The sequence below is a fragment of the Lagenorhynchus albirostris genome, chromosome 19 (genome assembly GCF_949774975.1).
Source record: "Lagenorhynchus albirostris chromosome 19, mLagAlb1.1, whole genome shotgun sequence".
Classification (NCBI taxonomy): Eukaryota; Metazoa; Chordata; class Mammalia; order Artiodactyla; family Delphinidae; genus Lagenorhynchus; species Lagenorhynchus albirostris.
The window spans coordinates 24,603,143-24,619,770 of NC_083113.1; the positions used below are offsets into that span (position 1 = coordinate 24,603,143).

At 35.1% G+C, this 16,628-nt stretch overlaps 1 protein-coding gene across 2 annotated transcripts in view; it reads right to left on the bottom strand.

Annotated features, from left to right (window-relative positions):
- ITFG1 (integrin alpha FG-GAP repeat containing 1) overlaps positions 1-16,628 on the bottom strand; it is a 234,892-nt gene that overhangs the window by 146,297 nt on the left and 71,967 nt on the right. For both annotated transcript variants that reach the window (XM_060132514.1, XM_060132515.1), the window contains exon 8: positions 12,953-13,034. In XM_060132514.1, the coding sequence (XP_059988497.1) occupies positions 12,953-13,034 (82 nt within the window). The remainder of the gene's footprint in view (positions 1-12,952; positions 13,035-16,628) is intronic.

A 16,628-nucleotide genomic window follows, 5' to 3' on the forward strand; every position in this document is an offset into this window, starting at 1 on the left:
CTGCAACTTACTGAAGCCCGCGCGCCTACAGCCCGTGCCCTCCAACAAGAGAAGCCACCGCAATGAGAAGCCCGTGTACCGCAACGAAGAGTAGCTCCTGTTTGCCTCAACTAGAGAAAGCCCGCGCGCAGCAACAAAGACCCAATAGAGCCAAAACAATGATAATAATAACAATAAAATAAAATAAACAAAAAAAGAAAAATACCAAACTCCTAAATCCTTAAACTCTTAAATCCTTTGTCACTGATTACAAAACTTTGAAACTTTTCTACTGACTAAATTAAGAATACATTAGTTATTTGGGGAATAATGATAGGCAGGGGCAGGTTAGGTACAGATAATGTCCGTTTGTCTCAAGGTGTAACAGAGAATAAAAGGGTACTGACTTGCTAAGGTGGAATAGAACAGGAAAATGGAATTGCTGTGTGAGAGCCGCTAAGGGAATGGATTGTTGTGGACAAGGGATATAGCAAAGGGTACTTTCATCCATCCATCCACTACCTATCTGTCCGCCCAACCCATAGTGGGTGAAGGATAAGCACAGAGAGCTGTATACATACCTATATCCAGAAGCACACCTCTGCTTTTGCTTAACAATGGATGGGGCATTTAAACTGAATGAAAATGCAGAGTTGCAAAGAAAATGGGGTTGAAATGGAAGCCTGAGTTACTTGAAAATGGTGTAGGACATTTAGAAAGGGGATCTTCATAAATTATTCTCAGGCTCTGAGAGTATATTATTCTAATACTGCTCTGACTGATAGCAGGGAATTCCCCTCAGGTATAATATAGTAGACAGGAATAAATTTCACTGTCTTTTAGTCTTTCCCAGGCTGCATGTAACTGGAAGGTCTAAGAATAGGCAAGATCCTGCAATAATCACTTTCCTAGTACTGTGGCAATCAACCAACAAAGAGATAAATGTATGGTGAAGTTCACAGGTCAGTTACATGGATTGCTCCAGTTATCATAGATCCATTCTATTAATTAGGGCAGGCTTAGAGAGACAAGTGTCCCAATTAGCTGCAGGTTGTATTAGATAAAGTATTAAAAATATCACCTGTTAAATTACAAAACAGCAATGTGATAATGTAAAATATAACATTATCCTATAAACTCTTTAAGTACTTTAAATTTAATATTCAAAGAAATAATTATATACTCATAATACCATGCACCTTAAAAAAAATTAAAAGAACAATGTAGCCTTGAGAATACAGTAAGCCAGAGAGATAGCTGTACTAAAAAAACCCTCTTACCTAGAAAGGCAATACTCTACCATATACAAACTTATACATAAAGACTTCATGGATTTAGGATCCTAGTTTTTCCTCATATTTGTAATCTTAAACAAAAGTTGTACAGCCTGATAGTCTTTAAATGCTGAGTATGTATAAAATCAAGACTCTGAAGTAGCAATTTTATAATTTGTATATAAATTACCATTTCCCATCAAAAAGCATTCAAGATATTTATCAAAATCACATCTGGCATCTGTGACTCACCAAGAGAGATGCCTCACAGTCTTTGCTAGAAGTAAAACTCAGGGACTAATCACTTTTGCTATGGCAACCGTTGCAGTGTGATCGCCAAAGTGACATGGAATGGAAAGAAAATACTAACAAACTAGACATATATTAGAAGAATATTCTAAGACTGTCTACTTACTTCCCGTGAATTATGGCAATGTGTGCATATAAAATATTTCGGTTTCACCCCAAATTTAGAATAGTATGGTCTTTCTTTGGTGGCACAGGGGCAGGTCAGCCTGCCAGGTTAGAAATAACTATTTAAATTGGTTGCTGTTTCTTTGATCTTTCAGTACAAACTGACACTAGAAAGATCCAAAAGGATATTCAGAATCTGTGCAAATACAATGGTCTGTTTAAATGTTAAATAATATAAATTCTATAGCTAACGTATGTTGTCAGAATTCAGGAATTAGAAAAATGGAAATAGGAAACTAACAATTAAAATTTATAAGGACCTAGGATGTCTCCTACTGAAATCAGCATCCATCTATTTTAGAGATTAAGAACAATTTTTAGTTCAATCACTTAACTTTAATCAAAATGGGCAAAAGTAATGTTAGATCAGTTCTCATCATGTGAATGACACTAAGAAGCTTGGGTTTAGGATAATGGCTGAAGATATTTAAGACATGTCCTAAATTTGGGCTCAATTCTTAAAATTTAATTTAATCAATTAATACATTTTTAAATTAAATTATTCATTCAAAATTATTCATTATTTACAATGTGACTGGCACTGCTTCAAGGCATGAGATATAGCAGTGAAGAAAACACACCAATGTTTTCTTCAACACATGAGTAAAAACACAGTATATCAGATAGTGACAAATGCTACAGAGAAAAGTAAAGAGGGAAAGGGGCCAGGAGTGCTGGGGGCAGGGGTTACAATTTTAAATAGAGTGGTCAAGGAGGGCCTCTTGGAGAAGATGACATTTTAGCAAGACTATAAGGTAGTGAGGGAGTGAGCCATGGGAATATCTGGAGTAAGAGCATTCCATGCAGAAGAAAAAGCCCTTAGGGGGACAGTGCCTGGCCTGTTTGAAGAACAGCAAAGAGACCACTGTGGCTGGAATAATTTACATTTGTAGTGTTAGGAAGAAAGGTGGGATACTTTGAGCAGGTACTCCTTTATTTATCCATTATCCATTTTCTAAAAGGTATTTAAACAAGGATATGCTGATATCCAACTCTATGTCTCTTCAGAGTTTGTATCTTGCACTTGTATAACATTTTAGTGTCCAATAGATATCTCAAACTTAATAGGTCCAAAATATTGTGGGATTAATTACATATCCTCTTAAGTCTCCTTGAAGCTCCCAATTATCTAGAAAAACCCCCAAATTCCTTACCTTGGTTCTCAAGTCCCTGAAGACTTGGCCAAGTGCCATCCTTCTTTTTGTACTTTGAACATTCATTTAGGTGTTATCTCTGCTTGAAACAGTCTTCCAAGATCTTCCTGACTTCATTCAACTCGAAGGTGAAATATGACCTCCAATCAGCTACAGAAAATAGGCCTTCTCACTTCCTCTTATAGTACTTTTATATGCTCAAAGCTCTTAACACTTTCTAAAAATACCTCACTAATTTACTTCTTGTTGTTTTCCCTTCCTCAACAGAGTTTAAACTCCATGAGAGCAAGGTTCTTGTATGCTTCATTCATGGCTACATGCCAAGCATCCAGAATCGTCTAAATAGTAGGCCCTGAAAACAAGTATTTCTTGAATAGGTTAATGAACATCTTGTACATCTTCCAGTACAAAAGAGGAAGAAAACTGAATGGGAGAAAAACTGATCACTCCACAATTTTAAAGAATAGAATAAACTATTTGAACTGATATGTCTGTACCATAAAATTCATGGTATTTTATGAATATATTTCAAAGTATCATATTTCAAATTCCTTGAATCCAGCACTTACATCCAGTTGTCCATATTCCATATATTAAAGTACTTTGTATTTATATTTACTTAATAATTTCTGACTGGTGATGAAGGTGCTATATTAGTACATTTAAGAGAGACTATCCGAAAAATTTTATCTTATTGACTAATGTCAACTGGAATTCAGTGTCCCTTTTAATGAAAAAATAAATAAGGCTACTTAACAAGAGAACAGCCAATTTTCAACTATAGGAAACAAACGAACAAACAAAAGTCCACTATTAAGTCTTTGGAATGAAAAGCAGTCTTAAATGACTGAAAAAAATGAGACCAAGCCCAGAAAGCATAATACTTAGAACTCCCCCCTATACAGCCACTTTCGTAATATAATGATCTGTCTATTTGAAGGTATTTGATCTTTAAAATACTTACATATAAGAGAATGTGAGTGGGGTACTTTCACACCCCATTTACACCAATGGACAGATCATCCAGACAGAAAATTAATAAGGAAACACAAGCCTTAAATGACACATTAGACCAGATAGACTTAATTGATAGTTATAGGACATTCCATCCAAAAGCAGCAGAATACACTTTCTTCTCAAGTGCATACAGAACATTCTTCAGGATAGATCACATCTTGGGTCACAAATAAAGCCTCGGTAAATTTAAGAAAATTGAAATCATATCAAGCATCTTTTCTGACCACACTACTGGATTAGAAATCAATTACAGGAAAAAAACTAAAAATCACGAACACACGGAGGTTAAACAATATAAATAAATAAATAACCAATGGTTCACTGAAGAAATCAAAGAAGAAATAAAAAACAAACCTACAGACAAATGACAACAAAAACACGATGATCCAAAAGCTATGGATGCAGCAAAAGCAGTTCTAATAGCGAAGTTTAAAGCAATATAATCTTGCCTCAAGAAACAAGAAAAATCTCAAATAAACAACCTAAGCTTACACCTAAAGGAACTAGAGAAAGGAGAACAAAACAAACCCAAAGTTAGTAGATGGAAAGAAACCATAAAAATCAGAGCAGAAATAAAAGAAATAGAAATGAAGAAAACAAGAGCAAAAATCAATGAAACTAAAAGCTGGTTCTTTGAGAAGAGAAACAAAATTGATAAACCTTTGGCCAGACTCATCAAGAAATAAAGGGAGAGGATTCAAATCAATAAAATCAGAAATGAAAAAGGAGAAAAAACAATTGACATCACAGAAATAAAAAGGATCATAAGAGACTACTACAAGCAACTGTATGCAAATAAAATGGACAACCTCCAAGAAATGGACAAATTCTTAAAAGGTATAACCTTCCAAGACTGAACCAGGAAGAAATAGAAAATATAAACAGACCAATCAGAAGTACTGAAATTGAAACTGCAATTAAAAATCTTCTAACAAACAAAAGTCCAGGACTCGGTGGCTTCACAGATGAATTCTATCAAACATTCAGAGAAGAGTTAACACCTATACTTCTCAAACTCTTCCAGAAAATTGCAGAGGAAGGAATACTCCCAAGCTCATTCTACGAATCCACAATCACCATGATACCAAAACCAGAAAAAGATATAACAAAAAAAGAAAATTACAGACCAATATCACTGATGTACACAGACACAAATATCCTCAAGGATATACTAGCAAACAGAATCCAACAACATATTAAAAGGATCATACACCATGATAAAGTGGGATTTTATCCCAGGGATGCAAGCATTCCTCAATATACACAAATCAATCAATATGATACACCATGTTAACAAATTAAACAATAAGAACCATATGATCATCTCAATAGATAATGAAAAAGCTTTTGACAAAATTCAATACCCATTTATGATAAAACCTCTCCAGAAAGTGGGCACAGAGGGAACCTACCTCAACATAATAAAGGCCATATATGACAAATCAACAGCAAACATCATTCTCAATGGTGAAAAACTGAAAGCACTTCCTCTAAGGTCAGGAAGAAGACAAGAATGTCCACTCTAACCACTATTATTCAACATAATTTTGGAAGTCCTAGCCATGGCAATCAGAGAAGAAAAAGAAATGAATACAAATTGGAAAAGAAGAAGTAAAACTGTCACTGTTGGCAGATGAGATGATAATATGCATAGAGAATCCTAAAGATGCTACCAGAAAACTGCTAGAGCTAATTAATGAATCTGGCAAAGTTGCAGGATATAAAATTAATACACAGAAATATGTTGCATTCCTATAGACTAACAACAAAAGATCAGAAAGAGAAATTAAGGAATCAATCCCATTTACCATCGCATTAAAAAGAATAAAGTACCTAGGAATAAACCTACTTAGGAGGCAAAAGACCTGTACTCAGAAAACTATAAGGTACCAATGAAAGAAGTAAAAGATGACACAAACAGATGGAGAGATATACCATGTTCTTGGATTGGAGGATTGAATATTGTGAAAATGACTGTACTACCCAAAGCAATCGACAGATTCAATGCAATGCCTATCAAGTTACCAATATCACTTTTCACAGAATTGGAAGAAAAATTTTTACAATTTGTATGGAAACACAAAAGACACCAAACAGTCACAGCAATCTTGAGAAAGAAAAATGGAGCTGGAGGAATCAGGCTCCCCAACTTCAGATTATATACTATAAAGCTACAGTCATCAAAACAGTGTGGTACTGGCACAAAAACAGAAATATAGATCAATGGAGCAGGATAGAAACCCCAGATATAAACCCACGCACCTATGGTCACCTAATCTATGACAAAAGAGGCAAGAATATACAATGGAGAAAAGACAGTCTCTTCAATAAGTGGTGTCGGGAAATCTGGACACCTACATGTAAAAAAATGAAATTAGAATACTCCCTTACACCATACACAAAAATAAACTCAAAATGGATTAAAGACCTAAATGTAAGGCCAGACACTATGAAACTTTTAAAGGAAAACATAGGCAGAACACTCTTTGACATAAATCGCAGCAAGATCTCTATTGATCCACCTCCTAGAGTAATGAAAATAAAAACAAAAATTAAAACATGGATCTAATTAAAAAAATAAAAAATGACTCTAATTAAAAATAAAAACAAAAATGGAAAAATGGATCTAATTAAAAATTAAAAAATGGATCTAATTTCTTTTTCCACAGCAAAGGAAACCATAAACAAAACAAAAAGACAACGCTCAGAATGAGAGAAAATATTTGCAAACAAAGCAACCAAAAAGGGATTAATCTCCCAAATATACAAAAAGCTCATGCAGCTCAATATCAAAGAAACAAACAATCCAATCAAAAAATGGGCAGAAGATCTAAATAGACATTTCTCCAAAGAAGACATACAGATGGCCAAAAAGCACATGAAAAGATGGTCAACATCACTAATTATTAGAGAAATTCAAATCAAAACTACAGTGAAGTATCACCTCACACTGTCAGAATGGCAATCATTAAAAAATTTACAAATAATAAATGATGGAGAGGGTGTGGAGAAAAGGGAACCCTCCTACAGTGTTGGTGGGAATGTAAATTCGTACAGCCACTACGGAGAACAGTATGGAGGTTCCTTAAAAAACTAAAAATAGAGCTACCATATGACCCTGCAATCCTACTCCTGGTATATATCTGGAGAAAAACATGGTCCAAAAGGACATGCACCCCAATGTTCACTGCAGCACTGTTTACAATAGCCAAGACATGGAACCTAAATGTCCGTCGACAGAGGAATGGATAAAGAAGATGTGGTACATATATAAAATGGAATACTACTCAGCCATAAAAAAGGGAGGAAATAATGCCATTTGTAGCAACATGGATGGATCTAGAGATTGTCATACTGAGTGAAGTACGACAGACACAGAAAGACAAATATCATGTGATATCACTTATATGTGTAATCTAAAAAAACAGTACAAATGAACTTATTTACGAAACAGAAGTAGAGTCACACATGTAGAAAACAAACTTATGGTTAGCAGATAAGGGGGGAAGGATAAATTGGGAGATTGGGATTGACATATACACACTACTCTATATAAATAGATAACTAATAAGAACCTACTGTACAGCACAAGGAACTGTACCCAATACTCTGTAATGGCCTATATGGGAAAAGAATCTAGAAAAAGAGTGGATATATGTATATGTAAAACTGATTCACTTTTCTGTATACCTGAATCTAACACAACATTTTAAATCAACTATACTCCAATAAAAATTAAAAAAAAACACTAAAAGAGAATATGAACATTTAATTACCCATTAGCATTTAGGCTAAATATAAGTTTTAAATTTCCATACATGGCTCACGTGATTTTCTTTTATTTCCAGATCAAAACTAATAAGAAGCAATTTTAATTCATCAAATTGTTACTGAATATACCCAACTGTAAAACAAGAGGAAGGAAAACTGCTGTTATTTTGAACTATTTCAGCTGTACCATAGTTAATTTGGAATTTTAATCTGAATTTTTATCAAGCAGCATAAAAACTTCATAAAATAACTTGCTTGTGGGGTTTTTCTCCCTTTAAACGTCATTTTTTATCTACTGTAGTAGGCCATTGGGATATTCAATTGAATAAGATTTGGTTTCAATCATAAGTGATACTATTTATGGGGTTCAATACTTTCCGATATGTTAGTAACTTTCACGGATGACAAAGTTTCCTATTTTCATTAACTCCTTTATCACTTATAGGATTATTTAGGCCTAATTTACAATTCCCAGGTTTCACCAACATGCTAGTATTCTTTCTTCACTTGAAGAATAAAGTGTGATCTCTTTATGATGATCTGATACACAAGATTTAGATTGGGATATATAAATTTATGTATTTTATGAGATTTAAAATATGATTCAATCTATAGAAAATGCTGACGTTCTGTTAAGGTTTGTGTTCTCCCTTCAGTTTTGCAGCTTTTTATTGATTTCTATTACATCTGGCATTGCATACAAAATTAATGTTTTCTCTAAGTGTGGTTGTATATAACTTTTTTTGATTGAAAAAAATGTACCTTATTTTTCTTGACTTTTATTTTGTTTTTTGCAGTACGCGGGCCTCTCACTGTTGTGGCCTCTCCCGTTGTGGAGCACAGGTTCCGGACGCGCAGGCTCAGTGGCCATGGTTCACGGGCCCAGCCGCTCCGCGGCATGTGGGATCTTCCCGGACCGGGACACGAACCTGTGTCCCCTGCATGGGCAGGTGGACTCTCAACCACTGCACCACCAGGGAAGCCTGACTTTTATGTCCTATGTAGTTTAACAGATACTACCTTATTTGCTGAAATTCTAAACACCTTGATATTCTAAGCCTACCTAGAAAAACACTGAACTTTAACATACAGTTTAAAAGAGTGATATAATAGGGTAAGGCACAACATGTTTTCTAGAAGATGACTGCTTAAGTATTAGAGGCATTTATGGGTTGCAGATCTCCCAAGTGTGAGGCCAGGGCCCAGCTAATAACCAACAGCAGCTACTACTTATTAGCTGATTTCTAAGGCTCAGGAAATGCTAAAGAGCTCTGTAAATGACACCTTTTTGGGCCACTAGTGCCCTGCTAAACTGTAAATCCAAAGGCCTTTTCGTGGTCATCCTTGTACATCACATTTTAATATCATCAATATTTTCTGACCACATTTTAGCACTCTTTTTTTCTCCCTCCTTATTCCTGTCAAACTCTATTCACACTCTCCTTCTTGGAGGGCTCATTCAGTTCTTGATCTCTTAGCTCTTGAAGGACTTTCAAACTTGCTTTGGTTTTATTACTAAACTTATGTTTCATAAATGTTCCAGCTTGTTGTCTTACTAGCATTGTTAAAGTAATGACTCTAAAGTATCTTAATATCCAAACCAGTTTACTCTCCTGATTACCTATCTCTATGAAAAATGGTAGAAAAAAAAAATGGTAGAGAAAAGAATGATTCTTCTAGTTATTCAGAGGCAAGTTGTTTTTTGTTTTTTTTTAATCCTTCTATTGTCAAACCAACCAGTACATTTACTGATTATTTCTTTGCAAAGTTTCTCCCAACTGTCCCTCCAATTATTGATGTAGTTAGCTCATGCTCACACCACCTCATGCCCGACCTGTCTCCTGATTGGTTTCCATCCTTAGGAGATCGAGTATTTCAAAACTGTTTAAATCTACCCTGTCTTTTTTTTTTTTTTAATTAGGGTATAGTTACTTTACAATGTTGTGTTAGCTTCTGCTGTACGATGAAGTAAATCAGCTATATGTATACATATATCCCCTCACTCTTGGACCTCCCTCCCACCACCCGCCATCCCATCCCATCTAGGTCACCACAGAGCACCAAGCTGAGCTCCCTGTGCTATACAGCAGGTTCTCACTAGCTAGCTATTTTGCACACGGCAGTGCATATATGTCAATCCCAATTTCCCCATTCATCCCACCCCTGTGTCTACAGGTATGTTCCCTACGTCTGTGTCTCTATTCCTGCCCTGCAAATAGGTTCATCTGTACCATTTTTCTAGATTCCACCTACATGTGTTAATATTTTTTTTCTCTTTCTGACTTACTTCACTCTGTATGACAGACTCTGGTCCATCCATCTCAACAAATGACCCAATTTTGTTTCTTTTTATGGCTGAGTAATATTCCATTGTATATATGAACCACATCTTCTGAAATCCACCTCTCTTTTGATATGAAAATCTCAGGCATCTCAGAGATTCTAATAAACTCCCCCTGACTTCCTATTCCATGTCCCAGAAGCATTACCTTCTGCATATCCCATCAGACCAGAAGATTTTGTTTTACTTTCTGAAGTTAATTTAAAAAGGTACAGTTGGCCCTACATATCCATGGGTTCTGCATCCATTCAATCAACTGTAGAAGCCACAGAAATGGAGGGCTGACTGTACCATGTAATTTTCTACACTATAAGGGACTTGAATATCCTCGGATTTGGGTATCTGGCAGTAGCTGGTGGGAACTGGTGATGGTGGGGTGGTCCTAGAACCAATCCCCTGTGGATACCTAGGGACTACTACTGTATCTACAAAGCTGTAGGAGTTAAAGACTGTGTGTAAGTACATGACCTTCTCTGAAGGAGTTGTCCATGCAACTCAGAGGATAGGATAAATTATATATGAACTCAGAGGTAATACGACAAAAATATCTAAACACTTTAAGCACATACTTTGGTTTCTTTCTTGCCATAGTTGACTATTATCCTTCTATATTTTACTTTTTCATTACTAAATTAATCTAACCACATAGCAGAAAATTTGGAAAACAGGTAATAAGATAACCTATTTTCCGACTTTAACGCAACCATTATCATTATTTTGATATATTTCGCTCTAGTCTTATTTTTTTTTAATGATCATACTGTACAACATACTGTTCTGCTTTTTTCTCCTAACAGAATCTTCATAACTCCCATTTTATTGGCTGTGTAACATTTCATAGAGTTTTATTTAGGTGATTTTGGGAAAGTATTTGTTTGTCTTATAAAGGGAATAAATAATGTTATCATAAGTCTGAATAATTATTTCCTTGTTTTATTAGCTAGAAGTTCCTGATTTGTTTGATTTCAAACCATCCTACCTCCCTTTCACTATACCAGCACAGCCTTCTTTAAGAGTAGGTTTTTTGATATCTTTTAAAAAATATTTTACGTCAGAAACTAAAAACTTCATCATAGGTAAAAAACTTCTGTTCCTAGACAACGCAGGTGAGCTGGGAGCCATTTAAACATTCCTTTTTGGTACAGGAGTCTTCCTGTGAGCTATATCATTTATTCATGCATGTGCTTCAAGCATGTACTTTTTCTTAACCAAACAAATGGTGAATTTCTGATATCACTCTGACTTCCTGGCTGTCAGTCACTTCCCTTGCCTTGGTTCAAAAGGAGTGGGAGGGGTGGTGGATGGAGGGCAGGATGCAATTTACAGACATATTCAAATGTATAGGAAAATGCATATTTTTATATATTAATATTCATAACCTTATTCAATGCCATCTGTTTGGACTCATAAGCAGTCTTGTTTTTTGATAATACCCAGCTAAAAATACATCAAGTTTTAAAAAGACAGTGTGGGCTATTTCTTTAAAATTTACTGATCCATTAAAAAAGTTTACTGATATACTCACCTAAAGTTATTAAAAATAGGGGAGAAATAGTTATGTTTAATTGACTATATCCTATATTCTGCACATTGAAAAAATACAAACATGTAAATTAAATGTGTATGGTTAGCACAATTTAAAAAAATCTTTAAGTAAAGCTACTAATAACTTTGTTACAAGCAAAGCACTTCATCATACAAAACACACAATAATAAAACAAATATCTTCAATTTGGAGGATCCTAACCAGGGGTTAAGGGAGGTCTGTGAGCCTCCTGAGAATTATATATTGCATATATACTTCTTTCCCTAGAGAGAGACTTGCAAAGGGATTTGTCATTAATCCAGCTAATCAAGTCCATAAGCAAATTAAAAGAAAAATTCATGTATCCTAACACTTGACTATTTGCATTAAAGACTATAAATCAGGCCCCAGAAATTTGCTCAAAATCAAAGTAATATTCAATGTAATAAAACTAAAATACAGTACAACAGAGATTCATGTTGAAATTTTCATCAAATAACACTATCAAACCTCCTGCTTTAGTTGTCATGGGACACGTCTCTATGACACTGAACAATGAGTTGATTTAGTCAGCAGAGCAAAAAGCAGCAACAACAAGACCAAACAAGTCCAGGGAAAAGACTGAGATTATACAATAATTTCCTGTGCACTTACTCTGTGCCTGACACTGTGCTTTACTCACATTGTGTTATTCACAATAGCCTTGTGAGATGGTTATAATCATCATCCTCATTTTACAAATGAAGAAACTGAGGCCTCTGGAGGTGGTAATATGTCACCTGCATTTTGAGGAACAGGGCTGAGATGTTTGTTGGTAGAATGAAGGAAAAGCAGGATGGGAGCAAACTTTGGACTCAGGTAGTGGTCATCTAGACCACTTTTCCATCTGACACCAAAATCCTTTTAATAATAACCCTGACAAATGATGAAAGAGCCATATATGCTTTGGAAGTTCTGAACTTGATTTATTGTATAGAATCTTTTGGAAAACAGAGATTCATAACAGATGCTACTCTTTGGAATTAAGATATAAACAAAAATGTTTTTTAATATTCAAGTAGTTTGAAGAGATCAGGTTAATTTCTTCAATATTTTTGTTCTACAGTGTGGATATACATAAAAATGTCATGATAATTACTATTTGGTATTCTCTAGAAGAGCCTCAGTAGACATCCTTGTTTTTGCATGTTACTCCTGCAAACAGGAGTCCCTTAAATTCAAACTATAATTTAAACACACGTCATAAATTGCTCCTTATTGTATTAAAGAATTGACCACATGCCATGTATAATACTAGGACAGGCATCTTTTAAATCAGTAATAGCTCTGAAGACACTAAAGTTACTTTTAGATATGGGAAATTAATATGACTAGGTCAGAGAGATGGGGAGACTTTCAAAGACAAAAACAATCTTACCAAAGTCGGCAAATGCTGACTGTCCAACTACCATCATATTTTGAGGTTTTTCAAATACAGTACTGAGAGAGAAATTTCCATCCTGTTAAAGGCAGAAAGTTTTGGATTAGACCATCACAATCCATTCATTTGTCAAATGTGAAACAAAGCATTTTAACTAAAGCAGAAAAATAAATAATTTAAGACTTTTGTTGTACTGCAAAAAATTATCCCAATTTTTTGCTCCACTTTTCTCATAAAATGAAAGAAACTGCTGTGAGTTGAAGATGTGCATTTGGAGTGCTTTCCTTGCTGTCAATTCAGGTATGGTATGTTTTACTAAATCATCATCATAATTTCAGACAGAATGAGTGTCTTCTACTTTCAAGTACTGTGGAAGGTTTGGGGAATATAAAGAAGCCCAAAACATAGTTCTTACCTTCAAAGAGCTTACAGTCCAGTTGGGAGATAAAATATAAGTCAGGAAAACAGAATTTCTGAAGGTAACATATAAGTGGTATAAGTAGGAAAGACACTATGTTTTACAGATTTCAAGGGAGATGATTCTGTTGGGGGTTAATTAGGAACAGATATTCAAATGAAATGAGAATTACACTCATCCTTAAATGGCCCATTCATTATCAACCCAAGTTTATGTATCAATCAGAAAGGGAGCAAAGGAGTACAACAGCTGCCATGTACTAACCAGAGGTGGATAAGCTAAACAAAAAAGGAGAACCCATTAGAGATCATTTGTTTCAGTTACTCTTACCAAAATGGAATGTCTGGCTTACAAAAATAATATACATTTCTTTAAATTACTGCCTTTCTTTTCTATAATTTTAGATTATTACACAAGAAAAAAACCCCAAAACTCTGCATTTGGGTTTTGAGCTCTCAGCTTTAGAGCTCTCTTCTTATCACTGATTTCTCTATTCACTATTCGATATACTGACCCTGATTCCTACATACTTTATATAGGATACCTATATATTTTAAAATATTAAACAATTTTAAAACATTTTTCTTCTTTGTTCCTCTAAGGATACTGCATATCTGCAAGTTAGTTTCTTAAGAAATTATTTCTAACATTTACAGAGAAATGCATTGCTACACTGAAAGCATGAAGACTACATGCTTGAGAAACATGAATAAGTAAAATTTGCCTTGTGACAGGCAGTTTTCCAACCATTTTAATACACCATCATCCACATGCAGAAACATGTTTCTCCTACCTACCATTATTAAAGTATCTGATATATTTTTGAATGATTTTTCTACGGAAATCTTATTTACTTGTCTTAAAACTTAGGATTCCCCTCCAGTCTTACTGAGTACCTGAAATTACACTAGAGATGCATCAAAATTGCCAAATTTCTGACAAGTGTCAAGTGAATTTGCATTCTAGAAAGATTACAGCATCGGGTACAAAGTGGACATAATTATTCTTGAATGAATGGAAAAATCTCTCTTAAAATACATCAGCCTCATCTAACATAAAGTTGAACCTCAACCTATTAAATGACTCAAGTGAATGAATTACCCAGTGAAGTACTGTTAAACTCAATAAAATATATTTAGAAATGTTTCCAGATACAGGCATATTTCAGAGATATTGCAGTCCAGAACACCACAATAAAGTGAGTATTGCAATAAAGCAAGTCACAGGAATATTCTGGTTTCCCAGTGCATATAAAAGTTATTTTTATACTATACTGTAGTCTATCAAGTGTGCAAAAGCGTTATGCCTAAAAAAATGGGCATACCTTAATTAAAAAATACTTTATTGCTGAAAAAAAGTGCTGTCATCCTAAGTCTTCAGCAAGTTGTAATCTTTTTGCAATAGTAACATCAAAGATCAATAATCACAGATCACCATAATAAATATAATACTATGGAAAAAGTTTAAAATATTGTCAGAATTACAAAAAGTGACACAGAAAACAAGAAGTGACCAAATACTGCTGGAAAAATGGTGCTGATATACTTGCTTGACACAGGGCCGCCACAAACCTTCAATTTGTAAGAAAAAAAAAAAAGCACTATCTGTGAAGTGTAATAAAGTGCAGCACAATAAAACAGGTATGCCTGTATAACTTCATGATGCATCTCCACCAAGAAACACTGAATACTCCCCAGGTGACAGCCTCCCATTTCTAAGATGCCACATTCACCATGAATCTCAGTATAAGAAGAACAAAACCCTCTTCTAACTGTAAGAAAAAGAGAATCATATATTCTTGCTACAGTGAGAGCATGCAGGGCTTCCCTGGTGGCGCAGTGGTTGAGAGTCCGCCTGCCGATGCAGGGGACACGGGTTCGTGCTGCGGTCCGGGAAGATCCCACATGCCGCGGAGCGGCCGGAGTCTGTGCTCCGCAACGGGAGAAGCCACAACAGTGAGAGGCCCGCGTACCGCAAAAAAAAAAAAAAAAAAAAAAAAAAATAAGCAACAGTGAGAGCGTGCAGAATACATTATATATATGACATAATTGGGGGAAAAGATAACACTTTATTGAATTTATCTTTCCATCATTATCATTGCTTATTCTTTACCCCATTTGGCAGTACAAACCTATAGGACTTAATTTCAGTGTCATGTACATATTTAGTATTTGATTAAAATGATTCAATAAACTTAATCATCACTATGTTATTACTCTTATTAGATGACATATTTTAAAGTGATGCATGCCTACACTTATTTTCAAAGATGAAGCTGCTTTGTACCTATTTAATGTAGGAAAGACAAACGTGATCAATACTCTTCTAAACTGAGAGAGTAGAACAGTCTGGTAGAAAGGGAAGTAGACATGTAGTTAGATGACAGGGCTTTCATTGCTAAGTTGTATCACTTTGGAACAGCCACTTACTGCTCTGGGTCTCTGTTCTTCAACTGTTCGAAGGGGATAAATGTATTGTGTACTTGCAGGGTTCTAGAGAGGATCAATGGAATGAAACTTTAGGAAGAGTTCTGCAAAATGTAAAGTTATCAGGCACTTTTAAGGTATTTTTATATAATGTCAGTCCTGTGCTTCTGAGCTGCAAGTACTTTTTTCATGGGCTGCTATTTGAGACCACTCCACTCTGTCCCATTCATTACCATGCTGTTCTTACTTGCCTTCATTGTAGTCCTGCAATCGAAAATTGGGCCAACCCACTGCTACAATTATAACTATGTCTTTTACCTTTTCTTCCACCTACTTGGTTTCTGGAATGACTGTGCAATGACTTAAGGGTCCAAATTTTAGAGACAGATTTCCTAGTTCAACTCCCAGCTCCACTGTTTCCTAGCTTTGAGGTCTGAACAAGTTAGTTCTAATGTAAGCATCTGTTTACTTATCTCTAAAATGAATTTTTACAAGGTTTTTGTGAGGATTAGTAAAATAATCCATATAAAGTGCTTATTAGCTCAGCATATGCACAAATATGTATGTAGTTAACATTATAATTGGTAGTAGGAACGCTAGTATTAATACTATTATTTCTGCTACCCACCATTGAAGCAGCTAACACACTGCCATTGACAAGGGATTTGCCATTTTCTGCTTGAATTCCAGCCACAGGTGCTATGTTGTAACAAGTATCTTTACATGGAGGACCACCTATGCTTTGGCCTGCAGGTTTTAATATTTACTATTAAAACTGCCATATTTATAATGTTAAAAAATGATCAGGAAGCAACATAGGATGACTATC